Source organism: Martes martes (genome assembly GCF_963455335.1).
Source record: "Martes martes genome assembly, chromosome: 12".
Lineage (NCBI taxonomy): Eukaryota > Metazoa > Chordata > Mammalia > Carnivora > Mustelidae > Martes > Martes martes.
In genome coordinates, this window is record NC_137900.1 from 25,792,104 (window position 1) to 25,814,453 (window position 22,350).

Genomic DNA, 22,350 nt, shown 5'->3' on the forward strand with positions numbered 1-22,350 from the left:
GAGAGGCAGGCAGAGAGAGAGAGGGGAAGCAGGCTCCCCACTGAGCAGAGAGCCCGATGCAGGGCTTGATCCCAGGACTCTGAGATCATGACCTGAGCCGAAGGCAGAGGCCTAACCCACTGAGCTACCCAGGCGCCCCTGTCTCCCATTTCTTAACCTTTGCAAAGGAGTTTCCTGATCTAAAATGCTATTTCCCCCATTCCTATACCTTCTAAAAGCCAATCTGTCCATTAAGACACAAGGGGCACCTTCCTGGGGAAGCCTTCCCTTAACCCTAAAAGTTAAAAGCCCTTCCTCCCTACTCCCATAGCACCCTCTGTATCTTTTTTAAATTTTATTTATTTATTTGACAGACAGAGATCACAAGTAGGCAGAGACGCAGGCAGAGAGAGAGAGAAAGGGAAGCAGGCTTTCCGCTGAGCAGAGAGCCTGATGCGGGGCTCGATCCCAGAACCCTGGGATCATGACCTGAGCTGAAAGCAGAGACTTTAACCCACTGAGCCACCCAGGTGCCCCCACCCTCTGTATTTTTACTAGAGCCATTATATTCTCCTTTATATCTTGAGCCCCATTAAAGCAAGAACCTGGCTGGTTTTACTCACTGGTATGTCACTGCTGTGCCAGGCTCACTGTATATATTAGAATGGGCAAAATGTTATTGTCTGTCTTTCCTCAACAGACCATATGCTCCTTGATGGATGGGTCTGTGATTTATTCACCTTTGTTTCCTTTAGCCTTTAGCACTTGGCATAAGACCTAGCACCCAGAAATTTGTTAAAAATTTGTTAAATAAATTAGCTCTCTCTGCATTATCGTTAATCTTTAAAATATATGCACTGAGTGGGTTGGCTCAATTGGTTAAGTGTCTGCCTCCAGCTCAGGTCATGAACTCAGGGTTCTGGGATTGAGCTCCTCAGCCAGCTCAGCAGGTGTCCTGTTTCTCCCTCTCTCTGCCCCTACCCATGCTTATGTGTGCGCTCTCTCTCTCAAATAAATAAAATACTTAAAAATATATGTACGCATTGAGGAATATATAGAAAGTAGAAAGTATCCTCATGATCAGAGTGACCAGGTGCTGAGGATTATGCCTTTTATATTTTACTTAAATAGGAAAAGTACATGTGAAAGACCCAAGACTGAGATCACAAATGCCAAGTGACCCAGCTGTGCTCTATGATCTTACCACCTGTAATCTAGATAAGAAATAATTCTTAAAGGGATAATCTTAAAATAACCAGCCAAAAGTGTATCAACAACAGCAACAACAAGTTGGAATTTGTGCTCATTTAGTCAGTTTGTATGGGTAAACATTACCTGCATTTCTTGATTTGAGGTATGGCGTATTTCTAACCCAATTTACTATCAATCAAAGCCAAATTATTATCAATATACAAAAATCAGTTGTATTTCTATCCACTGGCAATCTACAATCCAAAAATGAAATTAAGAAAATAAGTCCGGCACAAACAATGAATCTTGGAACACTGAAAAACTTAAATTAAATTAAATTTAAAAAAAGAAAATAAGGGACGCCTGGGTGGCTCAGTTGGTTAAGCCGCTGCCTTCAGCTCAGGTCATGATCCCAGGGTCCTGGGATCGAGTCCCACATCGGGCTCCTTGCTCGGCAGGGAGCCTGCTTCTCTTGCTGCCTCTGCCTGCCTCTCTGCCTGCTTGTATGTACTCTCTCTCTTTCTCTCTCTGGAAAATAAATAAAATCTTTAAAAGAAAGAAAGAAAGAAAATAAGTCCACATACGATAGCATCAAAAGGAATAAAATATTAAAGATCAAATTTAACCAAAGAAACATAGGACTTATGCACTGAAAACTATGAAACATAGTTGAAAGAAATTAAATAAGACCTAAAGAAATGGAAAGTCAGCCCATGTTCATGGATTGGAAGACATAATATTGTTAAGACGGTGAGTTCCCAACTTAGTTTTTATAGCTTTATGGTATGCCTGACTCAGGAACATTTCCATCTAAAAAAGCCTCCTTGATTCTCTACTCCTTTAATCTGCTTTATTTTCCCCATAATGCTTATCATTGAAATGTAGTTCCTTAGGTGACAGGGCTTTTATTTATTTATTTTTAAAGACTTTATATACTCATTTGAGACCGAGATAGAGAGCACAGGCAGAGAGAGAGGGAGAAGCAGACTCCCTGCTGAGCTGGGAGCCTGACGACTTGGGGCTTGGAGAAGGACCTGGAGATCATGACCTGAAGCTAAGGCAGATGCTTAATTGACTGAGCCACCCAGACATCCCGGTGACAGGGCATTTAGTTCTCGGCTCCATCCTCAGTAATAAAAGGTTAATAGACAACATTAAGCAGGAAGAAAGCTTTATTTATAAAATAAATATCTATAGAAAATTTCAATCCATTGTGTATAGATGCCCTTTTTGTTATGTTCTCAGAATACAAGTAATTTAAGTTGCCAGCTCACCCTTTGGAAGAGGCATATATTCTTCCCCGCATAAGAGCTAAGTCCCAGCACACAGGCCCTGACTGTAAAGGGTGTTTTGGTTTGCTGTGGCCTTGCCAAGTAAACTCACACAAGCTGGTCCTTATGTCTAGTTTCCCTTCTCTTTACTGGGAGATAGTAAACTTTGTTAAAAAAACAAACAAAAAAATAAACACCTTACTGAGAAGACCTCAGTACCCCCGAAGGTAACTCTTCCGGGAAGAGTATCCATTAGTATTCTTCCTTTCTGATTTATTTGTCACAATCCACTAGAATACTTCTGATTGGAGGTTCCATTACTCCTGAAGTCTTGGCCTGTTCTTTGATTATTTGGCTGGGCGGGTCATGGGTGCTCTGATCTAAATAGAGACAAAATATTCTGTAACATTGACAGATGCTTGCAAAGTGAGGGGAATGAGCTTCCCTCAAAATGCTTATAAAGGAAAGACCACCATGGTAATGTCAGATTTCATTCTAATACGCTTCTTGTATATAGTTGCTAAGAGTATCAAATGCCGAAGAATGAAAGACTTTGCTGTTACTTTGATCACATATTTATACATGTCCCCAAAATTAACTATTTTACAGTTTCCTTGAGAGAGAAAAATTAAGTTTAAAACATCTTTGTGACTAGCAAATGGAAACCATTCCTCTCAGCCTTAAGAAGTTATTTTCTACCAGAATTCATCAATAACTCACAAATGTAATTGTTACGAAAGAAATAAGGAAGAAATAGGCAAAAACTGGTGGTTAAAAACCCAGTAAAACATACTCTTTAATTCACAACTCAAGTAGTCATGAAGCACTTCTTATGCCTATGAAACACTCAGCCAAGTCTTTATTTTCTTAAATTTCACATGAAACTTCTCCAGAGAGTACTGTTATTCCCACTGTTGCTAACAAATATAACTAAAACTCAGAATTTGTTTAAAAATGTTTTAGGATATATGTATAAAATAAGCAACCACATTTGTGCTAAAATATTATCCCATTTTGACAGCCAACTCTATGGAAAATCTACTTAAAATTCCATCATAAACATATATGATGCATTCATTTGGTAAAGTAACAGACTATTTGCCTTATAGAAAAATTAGCAATTTCCCTCCCAATTAATTTATTAAATAATTACTTTTAGTTGCATTTGAAAGATAAGATTTTTATTTAAAATGTAAGGAAGTGGGGGCACCCGGGTAGCTGAGTTGGTTAAGCATCCAACTCTTTTTTTTTTAAGATTTATTTGAGAGAATGAGAGAGAGAGAGAGCGAGCGAGCGAGCATAAGCAAGTATAAGCGGAGGTAGGGGCAAAGAAGCAGACTCCCCACTGAGCAAGAAGCCCAGGACCCTGGGATCATGACCTGAGCCAAAGGCAGTCCCCTAACAGACTGAGTCACTCAGGCATCCCAGCATCCAACTCTGGATCTCAGTTCAGGTTTTGATCTCAGGGTTGTGAATTTAAGCCCTGCCATGCCCAGCATAGAACCAATTTTGAAAGAAAGTTGGAGGGGAGCTCCTGGGTGGCTCAGTCAGTTAAGCATCTGACTCTTGATCTCAGCTCAGGTCATGATCTCAGGGTGTGAGATGGAGACGCATGTGGGGCTCCAGGCTGGACATGGAGCATGCTTAAGATTCTCTCTCTTCTGGGGCACCTGGGTGGCTCAGTGGGTTAAGCCTCTGCCTTCGGCTTGGGTCATGATCCCAGGGTCCTGGGATGGAGCCCTACATCAGGCGCTCTGCTCCGCGGGGAGCCTGCTTCCTCCTCTCTCTCTGCCTGCCTCTCTGTCTACTTGTGAGCTCTGTCAAATAAATAAATAAAATCTTAAAAAAAAAAAAAAAAGATTCTCTCTCTTCCTCTGTCTCTCCCCCTTCCCCTAATTAAAAAAAAAATAAAATCATATAAAATGCAAGGGAATGATTCACAAGTTGCTTTTTTTTTTTTTTTAAAGGAAAGGCTGGTGTTTCAGAAAAATAGCATTATTTAACGTACTCCCGTTAAGATTACAACCTGGGTCATTCTGGTCATGTTGTGATCATGTTTTACAACTGGTGACACCTGGTGCCAGCTGGGAGAATGTCCAGTGAAACAGATCGGCTTAGTTCCATTCCAGGCTTCACCTGGAACAATTCAGATGCTGCCCACACCCTAGGTGATGGGCATTTCAAAAGGAGATTGGCCTCTCGTTACACAAATATGTTGCCCTGTTCCTCTTCTTCCCATCTAAGAAAAAAAAAGAAATCATGTTAGAAAGTAAAAACAAAACGTTGACCATTTTAATACTTATGCATTATTACATGAATCAGCCAAATTCAGATTAACTCCTCATTCCTTTTTATGGTGGACAGTGAAATGGCACTGCAGGCCACACACAAAAATGAATAACATCAGTTCAGTCTCTCGGGCAGGCCAGTCGCTGCTGGTTTGTAATCATGAATGGAAGTCTTTCATCCAGGGGTTTTTCAGTAGAAAAACTGGGGGATATTTTAGCAGAGAGAAAAATTAAGCAAAATGGTTATGTATTATATAAAGATAAATCCCGGCAATTTTGCCTACAGTGTTTGTTTGGGCATACTATTCATGGTTCTTCAATGGTAAAATCGCTTGAGTTTTATTTTCTTTGGTTTATGTCTTGGTGGTTGGAATCTATCCAAAACTACGGTTTCTTGTAAGTCTCTATTGAATAGCTCCTCAATTTCCATTCTAATTCTATCTAGGGTGGCTTCTTTTCATAGAATTGTGAATTTTAGCAATCCTAGAAAAAGGACCGGTATAAAAACTGGGATGTGTATTTTCCAATGGCAAATTCAGGAGTAACTAGGAGTGTTCTTCCGGGTTTAGAGATAGCCAAAGATTGAAGTTAAGTTTTAGTGTTGTTGCCAGAGAAATAAAATATATTCCCTCAAAGTATTTTTGAAAATTCTTGGCTGGTTTATAGACTGCTTTAAAATAACCCTTTTATCTCCTGTTCTTATCAGAGCTATTTGAATCCTGGAACATTGTGGGGAATGAGGGGTAAGTAAGCCGTAATTGTCATGTAATTTGTTGTTGGTAATTGGGGAGGAGTGAGTAGGGTCCAAGAAGTGGTTCTTTTAAAAGACCTGTCAGATCAATTAAATTCTAATAGCATTTACCAATTCGGACTTGAAAAATTATACCTCTTTTTGTATATACTGTAGTAAACTTGAAAACACAATACAGTATATAGTTGTTTTTAAAATGTATTTCTTTGGTGTTACTTTAATTACACGAGTATTAACTAAAAAATGGAATTTTAAATTTCCAGCAACCGTAAGTATGAATTTTTAAAAAATATTTTCTGCTCTTCTGTGTGAATGATCTGTTCCTTGGTCATCTAAGGATCTTGCTCATTGTAAGTCTATGAGATTGTTGTATTTTTCTTTTGAAGTAATGTAGAGATAATTCAGTAGAAGTGTGTGTAATAATTTACCTGTAGAACCTAAGACTTAAGTCAATACATTTAGGTTCAATCATATTATACCGCTAGCATTTCACATACTGGTTATCCTCTTGATTCACTGTGGAAATTCCTAGGGAAAAAAATATTTAAAGGGACAACGAAGTATGGAAAATATCAAAAGTCAATATTATAGCATCAAGTTTTTCTGAGCTTTCTTTTCATAATTTTTCTCACTCTAATTACCTCCATGTTGGGGTATTGTTGGAATCATTACAAAAATCAAACACCATTCTCATACTTGGTGCTGTGTGTGCCCCACAATTTGAGAGCAAGGAATGGAAGCAGTCACTCCTGCTGCAGGAGGTAAAGGGGTGCATTGTTTGTGGAAGACTTAAAACACCAAAACTTATCAGAAGTCAGTTTTGCTTTTTATTGTCAGCATCAAGGTAAACAATGACAGTAACAAAATATTCCTCCCCCTTGGGAAGATGTTCCTACTACTCTGCAAACACTATTGCCACACAAGCTCAGAAATATCACAAAACCAATGCACTTGAGATGGTTATTGTGGAAGGATCTCCTTTCCACCTTCATTTCCAACTGTCGAAAATATAAACGTAGACGAATGTGTTAGTACCAATGAAGGCAACCTGAGGCCTGTTATAAATATAGGTGTAAAATATACATAATTAATATTTTTTAATATTCCGGCGAAGTTGAGAGAAGAATGGTGAACAAGTGCATACTGAACTTTCAGATACTGAAAGATATTCCAGTGTTTTAAAAAGTCACAGATATGTCCCTAAGGAAATAACTGAGACCCAAACATGCCATTCTTGCATTTGGTGCATGAGAATTTATGGTGACTATAGACTCAAATTCCCACTCAGCATCTGACTCCCTTAGATTTACTGTAAGACCTTTATTAACCTCTTCCATATAAGACATCTATTCTTAAATGAGCACTTACCATGCTGTTGACCTAAAAAAAACCCATTAGAAGAAGAAAACAAACATTAAAGCCCCAAATCACCTTCATTGATACTCTTGCCACCCATAGTTCTCATATTTATATAATTCTCCCACCCTGTTATCTTCAACACTCTGAAGTTAGGGAAGGAACTAGTACTTTACAGAGGCAAATATGTTTCCTTCCAAATGCTCTGTTGTACGTGGGGGGGGAAAACCCATAATGAACCACAAAAAGAAGAAAACCACAGACATATTTCATTTGCATACAAAAAGGCAAACATGATGACAAAATGATTTGACTAAGGAAAGCACGTGAAGCAGAGTAAAATTTATTACTAGTATAAGTAAAAAAAAAAAATTTTTTTTTACTTGACTTGGGCAAGGTACCTTAATTTTTCTTTCCTTTGTGAGGGCACTAAACTAGAAAGATGAGATGTTCACTTCTAGAATGTATTTGTTATTTAGGACATTATTTGTATTTATATGTATGTGTTACTGTATGTACATGAAATCTATCATAGTGTATGGATAAATGTGTAACCCAAAGGAAGAAAAAAAACTGTACCTTTCTTATTTAGGAGTCAGTTCACATTTGCATTATTAAATCTAATCACTGTTGATTTGATATAAATTTTCTTGCTTTGTGAGTGCGAGTGCTTTGGCTTTTAGAAAGTATGTTTCTATTTCCACAGGTAAAACAAGTATGGGTCAATTTCTGAGGCAAACTAAAATTCCAGGGTTAGAATATATTCTTATTCTAAATTATTACTTAATCTTATAAGGAATTTACACTTAGGACCTTCATTAATAAATATATCATTATACTTTGTTAAGGTACTGACCTTTGTCATATCTATATATAGTATACACACACATTACGTATGATATATATTAAGTATATATCATACAAACTAGAGGCAAAAAGAAGAGACTAGCTTAAAACCAGAATCTGACTTGAAATAGTCTCTGCTAAAAACGTATTTTCCAAATTAGTTCGTAATTCCCTGTCGAAAGCAGTTTCTCACCAGGCCAGTGCTGTATAATGTGGTTCAATTCCCAGCTAAGTCCATGGCAGTCTATCTCACCCACAATTTTAATGAATTTCAGTACCATGCTTAAGAGATACAGAACTATTCGCCGATTTAGAAGTTTGTTTTATTTGGGTTTTCTTCTCTAGGAACTGGTTTTTAGCAATGAGAACAAGGAACCCTACTCCCTAGGCACTAGAAACCAGAAAAGGAAACCATAAGTATGTGAGCACAGAGTGACAGTTGGGGTCTTTGGTAAGATGGGCACGGTCAATAACAACAAAGGAAAAGGACCAAAAAAATATCAGTAGCAGCATCACTTTAGAAACACTGGAGTCAGCAAGAATTGAGTAGACATCCATAAGTCAGGGCGGCTTGACCACTGCCCCACCCAAACAGTAGTTAGTTTAAGAAACAACTTTATTTTACAAATGAAAATTTCAAAAAGTAACAAAAATAACAACACAAGTAACAAAATGTAACAAAACACCCCTGGTCATTATAATGTTTTCTGTGATTAAAAAGTATGATGAAAAGGTACAAAGTATTTGTTGGGCGAATCAGTATTTTCATTCTTAATTCCAAATTGAAGTTTATATTATATAATAAGATTGAGACTGAAAAAATCTTGATGAAAAATTTCATTTACATATTTACAGCCCCAGTGCAGTCTGGCCTGCCTGTGTGCAAGACCTGAGTAAGCAGGCTGTAGAGAAAAGTTCCAATGAGGCCCATCAGCTTCTTAGCTGAAGAGCCTCTGGTGAGACGTCAAGCTTTACAGGCACACTCGTGTGACCAAGTAACTTTTCCTGGAAATGCTAAAATGCTTTACCGTTATTCTGTCTGTTTCCCTGTGGCATGGGACTGCATCCTTTTCACCCAATCTCGTAGCCTAGGGACAGACATGTTGAGTAGACAGGATAGGAGCAAGATAAAACTTAGATTCCATAATATTAGCAAAATAGCAATATGACATTCTAAAGACAATCCCAGAAAAAGAGCAGAGAACTGTCTTTAGAAAGTCAAGACTGATCACTCAAGCTCTGTGGACTTGGAGGACCATAAATTAACTTCAACCCATCAACCTAGTCAAGTTGCCTTAAACCCACAGTCTGTATTTTGGCACAGATTTTTCAGCTGTGCCAAAAGATAGGCTGTATGTAACTCCCCTTCTCATACAAGCAATATTTAACTAGAACTCTTCAAAATAACAAATGTATTTGAGAATAACAATATTATAAACCTATAAGGTGTAATTCATGTATTATAACATACTTTTATATTATACAGCAATATTACTATTCCACTCTTTTTCTCCTTTATATATGCTTAGATTTTAAGCAAATTTTTAAGTAGAAATATATTTAAATATTTAATTATTTAAATTAAAATTAAATAGTTAAATAAATTCAAATAAATAAATATTTAAATATGTAAAATTTTTTAAATTTCCATTACTTGACAGTATTAGAAAACATGTTCATTTGCTAACTACAATTATTGCTAATTGTCTGCAAATAATTAAAACTTCCCAAACATACCACAGAAGATATATACATCTATAGTATACAAGATGATTCCTTCCTCCCCTTCTTCCTATATCCTGAAGGAAGAGCTAGTGAGCATAAGCTTTAATTTCTAACAGGTTAGACAAAGGAATCTAATACCTCCTATTGAAAGTTAAAAGTTCTGTTACCAAAGGCCTAAGTTTTTAAGTCACTCGGTTTCCTAGCTACTTCAATGGAATCAGCAGTCATAGATCCAACCCCAGCTCCAAGAGTGGAACGTCGTAATGATAGTTCCAAGGCAGAAATCTGACGTAACTCTTTACGACACAATTTTACAGACGTGACACCACGAAGATGTCCCGCATTACCCACCAGCTGGATTTGGGGTGATGGTCGGCTGTGAGATTTTGTGAAATGATTTTCATCTACTTCTATTTTATCCTCATTGTTTAACAAATGTCCACTAGTGGGTGCTAAAGAGCTACAGATCAAAGGCAATTCTGGGCCATCTTCCCAGAGTTTCAGAGGATTTGGTTGTGTTCTTAAACTGCTTGTTGAATTGTCCAATTCTCTTTCTCTTCCACTTAATCTCATACTTTCAGTTCTGGATGCCCATTTTAATTCTTCTGGAACCATGCCTGCTTCATCAGGGTTCAGAACTCTATCCCCAGCATCATGATCTTAAAATAATACAAAAAGCAAAAAATTAGAGATTTCTTCAAAAACGGTTATTTTGATCATGATATCCTAACATAATTATATTATTATCACTCAATATAAATGATGTCTTTCAGCTTTTTTTCTTTGTTAGGTGACTTAGACAAACAGAAGTTTCACCTGCAGGCATTCTACATGTGAGTAACTGATAACTTTTAATTCATAGAACAAAGTTGGGAAAATAGTCATCTAGTGATTCTGTTTTTCCCTGGAAACACAAGAGCGCTTTGGGCCTCTCTGGTCTCCTTCCACACCTGTCCTCCACTGCTTTGCCACTGGTGAACCACAGTCCACACCTTGGCTAAGTGAAGCAGCACCGGAGAATACTGGCTGTATGTCTGGGGGAGCTTTTGGGATGTGGCATCGTGTATGTGAAAGTCTAGTCTTGGTTAGAACTCCCAGCATGATAGCAGGGCTGCGCTCCTTGAAAATACTCTGGGGATCAACCATCAAAATGGAGAGGACAGCGTACCCCCTCAGTGGGGTACCCTGCTGGAATGAGTGAAGGAGCAAGTGGAAAGATCAAAGCTTTAAGTCTTCAAATCCTAGAATTATCTAATATCAAAGACAAAAATGTGCTTGAGAAAAGCCCATCTAGGCCCAAGACCTAATACGATAAAAAATGCCAGTGTTAACATATATTGACCCATGATTAGTACACTTTTAGTCCTATGAATACCAAGTTTAAAAACAGAAGTTGCACACTGGCAGTCCCTAGCCAAATCCGGCCCACAGACACGTTTTACTTGCCTATGAAATAACACGGGAGCCCCAGCTTTTTGGGGACCCCCAATTTTTTAATTGGAAACTTTCATATGAAAATATAGATTTCTAATCTATCTTTTCTAGAAAAAAAACGAACTGCCAATTTCTGCCTGGCCACAGCAGCTGGAGCAGAGCTGGCCCTGCCTGTTGAGACAGCTGCTACCTTCCCGGCTGCTCCCTTTGGCTCCCTGGTTCCTGAAGGCGTTTCAGTTTTTGACCCCTGGTTGAAAACATAATTGGTTTTCTAACTTTTAAAATAATCTCACAAACAAACCAGCTGAACTAACAAATGACATAGATTTGCACACGGAACTAGCAGATATTCACCAAGTTAACGGTAGACAGTGGCTCCCAAATTTTGCCACACGTCAGTCACTGGAAGCTTTTAAAAAAAAAAAATTGATGCTCAGGTCCCGACGTCTGGCGAAGGGATCCAGGCATCTTATTTTTGAAAGAGCATATGTGAAAGAGCAGAGATGGGCTCACTGGAGAAGCTCACTTCTTGCCCGACTTGGACATTTCACAGTGGAAAGTTTCCCTCTTCCAGAATTTTACCAGTAGGGAACAAACCAGAGAAAGACTAGTTCGCCTGAGGTCACAGAGTGAGGAAAAGAAGTTAGGATTCCAGCCCAACTCTTCTGACTCAAGTATCCTCACACAGAGTTTTATAGTGATTTAAACTGATAGAAGGATAGAGTTTTAAATACTTAAATAAGTACATCAACTGCATGTCCATATAAACTGATCATATCCTTACAGATTTTATCCTCACACCCTAATATATTTGTTAGAAAACAGATGCACTGTAACACAGGCATGACTAAGAGGTAACCAAGATATTTTAGACCAAGATTAATTTTTCTGCACTTGAAAATGCTAAAAATACTCAAGATAAATATAAGTGTGGTATGCAGACACTGAAAAGACTACTATCAAAAAATAATGACTCACGAAACAAACTAAGGGTTGCTGGGCGGAGGCGGGGTAGGGATAGGGTGATGGACAGTGGGGAGGGTATTTGCTAAGGTGAGTGCTGTGAATTTTGTGTAAGCCTGATGAGTCACAGACCTGTACCCCTGGGGCAAATAATACATTATATGTTAATAGAAAAAATTCAGAAAGCAAACAAACTAACTAATGAACTGAATACTAAGACAGTTAAGTATTCAGATCACTGATTATGAAGTGCATAATACTTTTTAGGGAACTCAGAATTTGATATATATAAATTGCTATATTTATAATTGAAACAAATTTTGTTTAATGTCATTATGTTAGAATAGCATTTTAAGATAATAGATATAGTACAAGCTTTATCTCTAATATGATTCCAACTGTAATTTTTTTAAAGCATGGGGAAAATACTGAAAAGAATTATGCTAAATGTTAATAGTTGTGGGTAGAATTATGACTTTTTTCCAGCTCTTTTTCTATATTTTCAAATTTTCCTATGCTATTACTTTTCTTACTTTTTATAGATGTGTCTAGGTGGGATAGCAAGCTAGCTGAAATAGTCTTCTCAATATTAGTATCAAAACTAGATTTCCTGGGGCCCCTGGCTGGTTTAGTCGGTAGAGCATGCAACTCTTGATCTCGGGGTTGTGAGTTCGAGGCCCATGTTGTTGGTAGAGTTTACTTAAAAACAAACAAAACTAGATTCCCAAGTAAGTTAGTCAGACAGATTCAGAACTTTATGTAACTCCAAGATGACTTAACTTTTTCAGTTTTCTGCATTTGTCTCATTAAAGAGCAGGATGAAGGTGCAGGACGAGGGTGAAACCTCTATATCCCCACACCACACTGGCATTTTAAAAGATGTCTAGTTGACTCTCAATATAAACATGGGCCATTTAAACACTAGGTATCGGGTGCCTGGGTGGCTCAGTGGGTTAAAGCCTCTGCCTTTGGCTCAGGTCCTGATCTCAGGGTCCTGGGATCGAGCCCCGCATCAGGTTCTCCACTCAGCAGGGAGCCTGCTTCCCCCCCTCTCTCTGCCTGCCTCTCTGCCTACTTGTGATCTCTGCCTGTCAAATAAATAAATAAAATCTTAAAAAAAAACAAAACTTAAAAAAAAAAACCCACTAGGTATCTAATTTTAGATGTCTCAAGTTTGAAAGTGGATTTTTTAAAGCTAAAATTGTCTTTTTTTTTTTTTTAAGATTTTATTTATTTATTTGACAGACAGAGATCACAAGTAGGCAGAGAGGCAGGCAGAAAGAGAGGGGGAAGCAAGCTCCCCGCCGAGCAGAGAGCCCGACGTGGGGTTCCATCCCAGGACCCTCAGATCATGAACCGAGCCGAAGGCAGTGAGTGGCCTAACCCACTGGGCCACCCAGGCACCCCAAATTGTCTCTTTTTTAAATAAAGATTTTATTTATTTATTTGACAGAGAGATAGAGAGATCACAAGTTGGCAGAGAGGCAGGCAGAGAGAGAGGGGGAAGCAGATTCCCCGCTGAGCAGAGAGCCCGATGTGGGGCTCGATCCCAGGACCTGAGACCATGACCTGAGCCAAAGGCAGAGGCTTAACCCACTGAGCCACCCAGGCACCCCAAAGCTAAAATGGTCTTATGCTGATTGTTCTGTTTGCTACTTAACGTCTGTTTACTTTTTAATTTTTTGTAAGTCATGTTTCAAGTAAAAGGCACAGCTATAGAGTGCAGGCAGTATTTCAAGTAAATATTCTAGTTACATTACCTCTGCATTACTACATTGAAAATCAGAAAATGTAGTCTCTCTGGCAGGATCTGTCTGTGTCACATCTCTGTCCTAAGACAACTTTTACTGTAGAATGTTAAACCAGGAATCATAAGATGGAAGGACCTGAGACCATGTTCTAATTACTTTTGTGTTTTTAAGTTACTTGACTAGGTTTCGATTCTTTTTTTTGAAAATAGCATTAGCTGACACTGACCCACCTAACTACTTGTGAAAATAACTATAAATTACAAACATCATAATCATAAGGTAGCATTAGAACTACTTTTCTAGGGGCGCCTGGATGCTCAGTCATCAAGCCTCTGCCTTCGGCTCAGGTCATGATCCCAAGGTCCTGGGATCGAGCTCCGCATGGGGCTCCCTGCTCCGCTGGAAGCCTGCTTCTCCCTCTCCCACTCCCCCTGCTGTGTTCCCTCTCTCGCTGTGTCTCTCCCTGTCAAATAAGTAAATAAATAAAATCTTCAAAAAAAAAAAAAAGAACTACTTTTCTAAGATATTACTGTTTTAAACTTTAAAGCTATGTTAATTCTGCTTATATTATATATCCAGCATGTATCTTTTCATTATGCATAGATATAGTTTCCACTGGCCTCTTTACAATCTTGTTGTACCCATCTTTAAGTGGTCTTCTTTACAGATACAGAATAGGTCTGTGTTCCTAAAAGGCTGTAAAGTCAACTATGCATAAGCCATACTTGACTTAGTAGAATAACTTCTCTAAAGGCAGGCTAATTCTTTTATAAAATGTAAAATATATTAGGACTCCTGGGTGGCTCAGTTTGTTATGCGTCCACCTTCTGGTCAGGTTATGATCGCAGGGTCCCGGGATGAAGCCCTGCTTTGTGCTCCCTGCTCAGCAGGGATCCTGCTCCTCCTCTCTCCACCCCTCCTCCCTGCTTGTACTCTCTTTCTCCCTCTCTCTCTCTCAAATAAATAAATAAAATCTTTGAAAAATATAAAATATGTTATTCTAGAAATATTGATTCTTCTCTAACTGGGAGACTTCAAAAGGGTATATTTTAATCATGGCACTTTCTCATTTAGTTATGTCATGTTTTAGGGTGAGGGTCAGGCAGACAAGTATTTTTTTTGGTTTATGGAAACAAATACAAGTGCAATCACTAATTCTAAACAACCAAATCAAACCAAATTTGTTTTGTTTCTTATATTCCACTTAGGAGTGAGATCATATGGTATTTGTCTTTCTCTGACTCACTTCACTTAGCATTATACCCCTAGATCCATCCCTGTCCTTGCAAATGGCAAGGTTTCATTCTCTTTATGGCTGAATTAATATTCCATTGTATGTATACACCATATTTTCTTTACCCATTCATCTATCAGACATTTGGGTTGTTCCATAACTTGGCTGTTGTAAATAATGCTACAATAAACATAGGGATGCTCATATCTTTTCAAATTAGTGTTTTCATATTCTTTGGGTAAACACCCAGTAGTGGAATTACTGAACCATATAGTAATTCTGTTTTTAATCTGAGGATCCTCCATACTGTTTTCCAGAGTGGCTGCACCAGCTTGCATTCCCACCGACAGTGCACGAGGCCTCCTTTTTCTCCGTATCCTCGCCAACACTTATTGTTTCTTGTGGTGTTGGTTTCAGCCATTCTGACAGGTGGGAGGTGATATCACATCGTGGTTTTGATTTGCATTTCCCTGGTGATTAGGACTAGACAACTATTTTTGTTTACAGAGACAAATACAAGTTCAATATCTAATTCTAAATAACCAAATCAATCGGGAAAGTCTAAACTGTTAAGTCAGGCACAACTTCACCGAATATTAGATACATCACATACTGTTAGCATGACAAGTGACATGGAAAGTCTTACGTTCAGATGCTGCTAGTTGCCGCCGAACTGCTTCCCCTACCAGTTCCTTAAGTTTCTTCTTAAGATCTCTGCTGGTTTTCTTATAGAAATAAAGATCTTTTTCCAGCTGCTGGATTTTATCTTCATATGTTTTTAACATTTCCATAAGGCCTTCACCATCTTCCTCTATGAAACAGAGATTTGTATTTAAAATCAGTTTAAACTAAATGACTAAAAATTATGGTTTTTTAAAATCTATTTATTTATTTGACAGAGAGAGAGAGAGAGAGAGAGAGAGATCACAAGTAGGCAGAGAGAGAGGAGGAAGCAGGCTCCCCGCCAAGCAGAGAGCCCGATGTGGGGCTCGATCCCAGGACCCTGAGATCATGACCCGAGCCGGAGGCAGAAGCTTTAACCCACTGAGCCACCCAGGTGCCCCTAAAAATTATGTTCTAACACAGTCTCCAAACTGTATTTAAAGGGTCAGAAGTATGTTACATGTATCTGTTACCTGAATGGATTTGCTTTCAGATACAGTTTGGATTCTTCTGCCCTTAGTCACCATCTCCGTCCAGCCCCCTACCAACTACCGCATCTTCATGATTCGTAAGCACTTTTTGAGTAACATTAACTAGGTTTATCCTTAAAACAGCAGAAATAAGGTGTTACCTATAAAAAAATTCACATTTAGAACTCTATCAGTTGCATCAATATCTTATTTAAAGTTCATATCGTGGGGCACCTGGGTGGCTCAGTCGATTACGCATCTGCCTTCAGCTCAGGTCATGATCCAAGGGTCCCGGAATCAAGTCCCACATCAGGCTTCCTGCTCAGGGGGAGTCTGCTTCTCCCTCTCCCTCTGCAGTTCCCCCTCTTTGTGCTCACACACTTTCTCTCTCTGTCAAATAAATAAATAAAATCTTAAAAGTAAAAAATAAAAAAATAAAGTTCATATCAGGAACTGTGGATATATGGAAAGTCATAGGCCCAGGTTTATAAGCCCAAGAAATCTATAGCCCTAAAACCCCCAAAACCAAAAACCTGCCAAAAGAGGCTAGAGAGATTAAATTACAAAAGAAAACACTCATACAAAAAAGAGGGCAAACAGCAGTAAGTTGTAGCTTATGCTACAATATAACTTAAAGCTTCTACTTAATATTTATGAATCTATAAAACTATCCCTACTGGGTATGTTTTAGAACTGGTAAAACCTAGTTTATTGACCTTCTGCAAATACATACTCTTAGACCTAGTCTTTCCTATCAGTATATTTATAAGATGATCCTACTGTTTTTTTTTAAATTTTTAACTTTTAATTTATTTAAATTCAATTAGCCAATCTATAGTACATCATTAGTTTTTGATGTGGCTTAATGATTCATTAATTGCATATAACATGATCCTACTGGTTGTAAAGTTTTTTTGTAACTGGCTGTTTTGAAAAATTTGACCTAAGTATATTGGATATTCTAAATTAACCCATTATCTGTTTTTTTTTAAATATTTTATTTATTTATTTGACACAGAAAGAGATCACAAGTAGGCAGAGAGGCAGGCAGAGAGAGGTGAAGCAGGCTCCCTGCAGAGCAGAGAGCCCAATGCAGGGCTTGATCCCAGGACCCTAAGATCATGACTTGAGCTGAAGGCAGAGGCTTAACCCACTGAGCCACTTAGGTGTCCCCCCGTTATCTTGTATTTAAAAATAAAACTTTAAGGGGTGTATGAGTGGCTCAGTCAGTTAAGCATCAGGCTCTTGATTTTGGCTAGATCATGATCTCAGGGTTGTGGGATCATGCCCTGTGTTGGGCTCTGTGCTCAGTGGGGAGTTTTCTTGAGTTTTCTCCCTCTTATTCTGCCCCTCCCCACCAAACTCTGTCTCTTCTAAAATAAATAAATCTTTAAAAAATAAATAAATACTTTAATGACACCATAAATCAGAATCCCCATAAAGAATATAATCTATGTCAGGGTGTCTGGGCTGCTCAGTGGTTAAGCCTCTGCCTTCGGCACAGGTTATGATCTCAGGGTCCTGGGATTGAGCCCCACTTCGGGCTCTCTGATCAGCGGGGAGCCTGCTTCCCCCCTCCCCGCCTACTTGTGATCTCTCTCTCTGTCAAATAAATAAAATAAATCTTAAAAAAAAAAAAAGAATATCATCTATGTCAACTGAATTTTATACAACAAAGTTGAAATTAGAAGTTCATAAATTATCATTTTTAGCTACAACTTTGTTAGAAAAACTTATCCCAGGTATAGAAATGAATGATTTTTAAAATGTCCTCATTTGGCTATAGCATGAGCTTCTGTGGTGTAATGCCAATCACTTGAAAAATACATTAAAAAGTCTATGAAAATATCTCTTTATAGAGACGTTAAGATAGAACTAAAAATAAGGAAAGGAGAGCATGTTTGAATGAAGCGACATGTAGGATCCTGTCATCAGGCAACTGGTTGTTAATCGACTGGTTATTGAATTAACTTAGGGGCAAATTGCCTCAACACTCAAATTTATAATATTTTCCAATTTTCTGCTTACTCAGATTGTTTCTCCAGATCCTTTCTAACCCATTTCCAGCTATAGATTCACAAGAATCAAGACTAAGCAGCCTGGACAGAAACGTTACCAGTGCTGCCAGGCAGTGATTTTGTTGCCATAGCAACTCTTTGTGTACTGGCCAAATGCCCAGGTAACATGAGGACCAACTGCTGTGACAGCTCTTTCCACACCAGAGTTGACGGCTGAACTACTGTGCACTGATAACAGTACGTGTTCAATGGTGGTAGGCTAATTTTGACCTAAGATATAACCTTTATGCATAAAATTTACAATCAACTGAAAATTATAACAAGAAACATAACTAGAAATCTGACGGGGTGCCTATCATGTTAATTATGTAAAGGGAAAGTAATTTAAATATCAAAGTACTCCCTCCTTGAGAGAGAGACACTTTTCAACAGTATACCTGAAGCCAGAAATGCCGCATTTGTACATAAAAAAGAGACCAACAACAGATGGGTGGGAGTTCTTATGTGTGGCCCTGGGGACAGGCAGAGGGAGGGCATTTCAAGCACCAAAGAGCCCTACATCCCAGTCCCCTCTCCCCACGTGCAGGAACCCAGACACGTGAAGCTCAAAACCAAATATAAGTAGGAACTATATATTATGTGATGAGCTTCTATTCCTGGCTTCCCCCCCAAGCCCCTCCGACACATCGCCTTTCTGCAGCGGACCAGAAGGGGCAGTACCTTGGAAATGCTGTAACAGCAGCTGCATCTTTTGCTCATGCTCCTTCTGCTGAAGGGTCAGTCTCCGGTCACACTGTAGTTTCAGATGCTCAAGGGCAGACTCCAGTTCACGAACCGTATTATCCCGTTCCAGAACCTTCATTTTCATTTCTTCATTCTGTAACTGGAGCTTCCGTTCGGTTTCTCGCAAATGGATGACCTAGCAAAGACATTTTTTGACCTTCTAAGTGTGTCTTCCATAGCCTCGTGTAATAGCCTACTTCTCTTAGGCTACATGAACAACTTCCTTAGCCACCGTGGTGTAACTAAGCAAATGCTCTGTAACATACCCAACAAAATAACCTAAGAGCCTATTGAGTTTGCTGGGATTCTGAACCGGTAACAACTTTACTTTCAACATCATGTGGCTCTAACTGTCACCCCTTCATCATCTCTCAGTCACGGTCGTTGCAATTTACATTGACAATCCTCTAACTCCATTTCTCTGGTCTTAAGAAAAGAATGGGGAAAAAAAAAGAGAGAGAGAATGGGAACTTAGAGACTCTTGTAACATCTAGATACCACCCAGTGTTAACTCCAAAATGCATGTTATAAATAAGTAACAGACTTCATAAAACTATACGGAGTTCAGTCTCGGATTGTGCATTTAGTGCAATGGGTTCTTCTCTGCATGGCTATGGAGTGAATATACTTTGATGTATGTATCACAGAACTCGCTAATGTAATGACCTTCTCTCTAGAAAAATACTCATTTCTACAAAGGGTACCCAGGGTCAGAAAATCCACTGACCTTGGCCTGCGCGGTTTGGGTTAAAAACCTTTTCTCTAAGAACACCAGAAAAGAATTCTATCAAAGCTTCCAACAGCACCGCACCATTTTTTCTGCCCTCCACACATGCCGTGATGGGATGCACTCTTATCAATAATAGTAGCTCACTACTGACAGTCATTACCCAAGAGGAGGGCTGTGCCTAACATTTCCACTCATTTCTTCATCTTTATTTCACTTGTCTAACAGAACTGGAACTTTATTTTCAAACTCCACTGTTTTATTTTTCATTAATGTTCTGATACTCCCTTAAACAGAAGATACCTTTCAGAGAAAAGAGCTAGTATTTGCTTAACACTTTATAATATATGCCTTAAGAGAAGACATTATTCAGGTTAATGTGAAAATCTATTATTATCTTTGCCACTGATGCACCACTTCATTTTCATTTCAATTCATAGGTATGATGATAAAGTACACGTAACCCGACCCTATAGCAATGAGGGAAAGGAAGCCCGAGTTTGGAGGGCCCTTGATTTTTCATGAATGCTGAGTAGCAACAACCAAATCTTGAAAATATCCAAGAAATAGTGATTGAGGAATACAACTTGAATTCTTGGGTTTTTAAGCCTATTTGAAAAAGCCCTTCTTTCAAAAGGCCCATCCAACGTTAAGAACCTCCCAAAGTGAGGCATGCATACTTGGATAAGCACACAGCTTTCAGACGGCCACATTCAGTAGTGCGAGGAGAAATCACACTTAAATATGTAGTTACACCATCAAAGCTTTAGGCCTTTTAATTTCTGAAACCTGACATGTGTAACCATCCACCTTGGCCCCCCCGTACAAGAAAATCCTCTGTCCTTCCGAAACAAACCTTATTGAAATATCTGAAAAGAATAGCTCTCATCTCTACAGGACTCAGGCAAATGAGTTTTTCCAAGACATTTGCTTCACTACGAGAGAGGTTTTGGAGTGAGGCTCTGAGCGAGTTCTGGCGACTCTGGATACTTTCATTCTTGTATTCAATTGCAGCTTCCAAAGCTTCAATCCCTTCTTCAAGTTGGAAAAGAACATGTTCTTCCTAGATAAAACAGAAATTACTCATTGTAAAGGAGATAATTAACTTGGACTTCGTGTCATACACTAAGATCTCACTCTGCTATCTGAGTCTAACGGACTTACCATTTGTCTACTAAATCTGAAGAAAATGTTTACTGAGTGTGTACACACACATATATAAAACATACAGTCACTGAATTCTCACACTAAACTTCATGTATGAAAGATCCCAAGGTCACACAGCAAATGCTGATAACCAAGGAACACACCTGAACAAAGCCTCAGCCCCCAGAACCAGGACTAGAGCCATTATCTCCCCTCCACAGCTCCTCAAGTGCACAGTATGTGTTAGATCTGGAGACTCCCGGTGTCCCCTCAGGGATCTATTGAAACGACAGACTGCCAGGAGGGAAAGAAGAAATAGATTTAGAATAATTTAGAATAAATTATTAAGAATGAGTCATCAAAAGAGGGTCTCTAGGGAAAAAAGAGTATGACATTAAAAAAAAGTAGGGAGGATCTAAGGACATGAAACATTTCATAAAATTCCTACGAGATGCCATTAAAGGGCAAACAAAGGCATTAAAAATGTGGATGATGGAACACTTTTTTCATAAGCTAGAGAAGGTTTCCTTTGTAGGGGACCAAAAAAACCCAAACAAACAAACAAAAACAACAAAAAAAAAACCTTGATGAATCCCTGTCAGAAAACCTAGCAGTTCTTCAAACTAGCCGAACATCTTATTCGAGGGTATTCAAATTTCTAGTAAGAAATTATTTCAGACCCGATGAGACTTGGGTAGATATTTCTGTATTACCTATATGTGTGGTGGAGGTTACCACAACTTTAGGTTCCTTGATGGCAGACCATCTTGTCCATACTCAAGTCCTTACTGCCTAGGACAGTATATATCACATAGTTTAAACTCAATAAGTACCTGCTTAATGGGTTTATGAGGGAAAAGGAGAAAAAAATATTTTCATATGTCTGATTAGATGACCCATATATTTCTCTCCACTCCTTCCTCCAGCACTTCAAAGGAAAAGGAGGTTAATATTTCCGATCTACCTAAAGAATAGTTAATGTGACTTCCAGAACTCCTGTTTTGGAATTCAGGGAAAAGGTATGTAATAACCTATTCCAGTGGGAGGTTGAATAACACTTATTTTTAAAAGCCACTTTACGGGATGCCTGGGTGGCTCAGTGGGTTAAGGCTCTGCCTTCGGCTCAGGTCGTGATCTCAGGGTTCTGGGATTGAGCCCCGCATCGGGCTCTCTGCTTGGTGGGGAGTCGGCTTCCCCCCTCTCTCTGCCTGCCTCGCTGCCTACTTGTGATCTCTCTCTGTCAGATAAATAAGTAAAATCTTAAAAAAAATAAATAAAAGCCTCTTTATAAAAATCTTCTGAAGGAGCCATTTTGAAAAAATATATTTAACGGCCATTTTGTTTCTCTGTGCAATCACTAACCATCAAGAATTTGATGATTTGATCATCACTCCATCTGGAAGAAAATAATATTCACCTTTTTAAGAAAAACAAACTTAAGCCCTGAAAGGTACATTGGTGAATGGATAAGAGGAACCAGAAAATAAAAGTGGATTATCCAAAGAACATATTTGACTTCTGAATAATGCATACTATGATATTTTGCCAAAAACAAATGTGGAAAGAGTTTACCTTTATGTATGTCTGAGAACAATTGAGCAGAAATTTCGTTTCTATAGTTTTGGACATAAGTTAGGGAAGTACTGCGAATGGCAATGAGAAACTGGCCCAGGATGAAAAATTTGCCCCATGACAAACAACAGATTATGGGGTTGACTATGCTTTATGAGAGAGCACTGCTTTTCACACGGGCA

The 22,350-nt window shown here is 38.6% G+C and overlaps 1 protein-coding gene across 1 annotated transcript in view; it reads right to left on the minus strand.

Moving 5' to 3' along the window:
- Window positions 1–9,377: 9,377 nt before the first annotated feature.
- Window positions 9,378–22,350, minus strand: part of KIF27 (kinesin family member 27) — an 86,025-nt gene continuing 73,052 nt past the window's right edge. Inside the window, exons 15-18 of the mRNA XM_080820782.1 lie at window positions 20,307–20,513; window positions 18,661–18,859; window positions 15,436–15,600; window positions 9,378–10,066 (exon numbers count right to left, since the gene is read on the minus strand). Coding sequence (XP_080676908.1) covers window positions 9,582–10,066; window positions 15,436–15,600; window positions 18,661–18,859; window positions 20,307–20,513 — 1,056 coding nt within the window. The 3' untranslated portion in view covers window positions 9,378–9,581. The remainder of the gene's footprint in view (window positions 10,067–15,435; window positions 15,601–18,660; window positions 18,860–20,306; window positions 20,514–22,350) is intronic.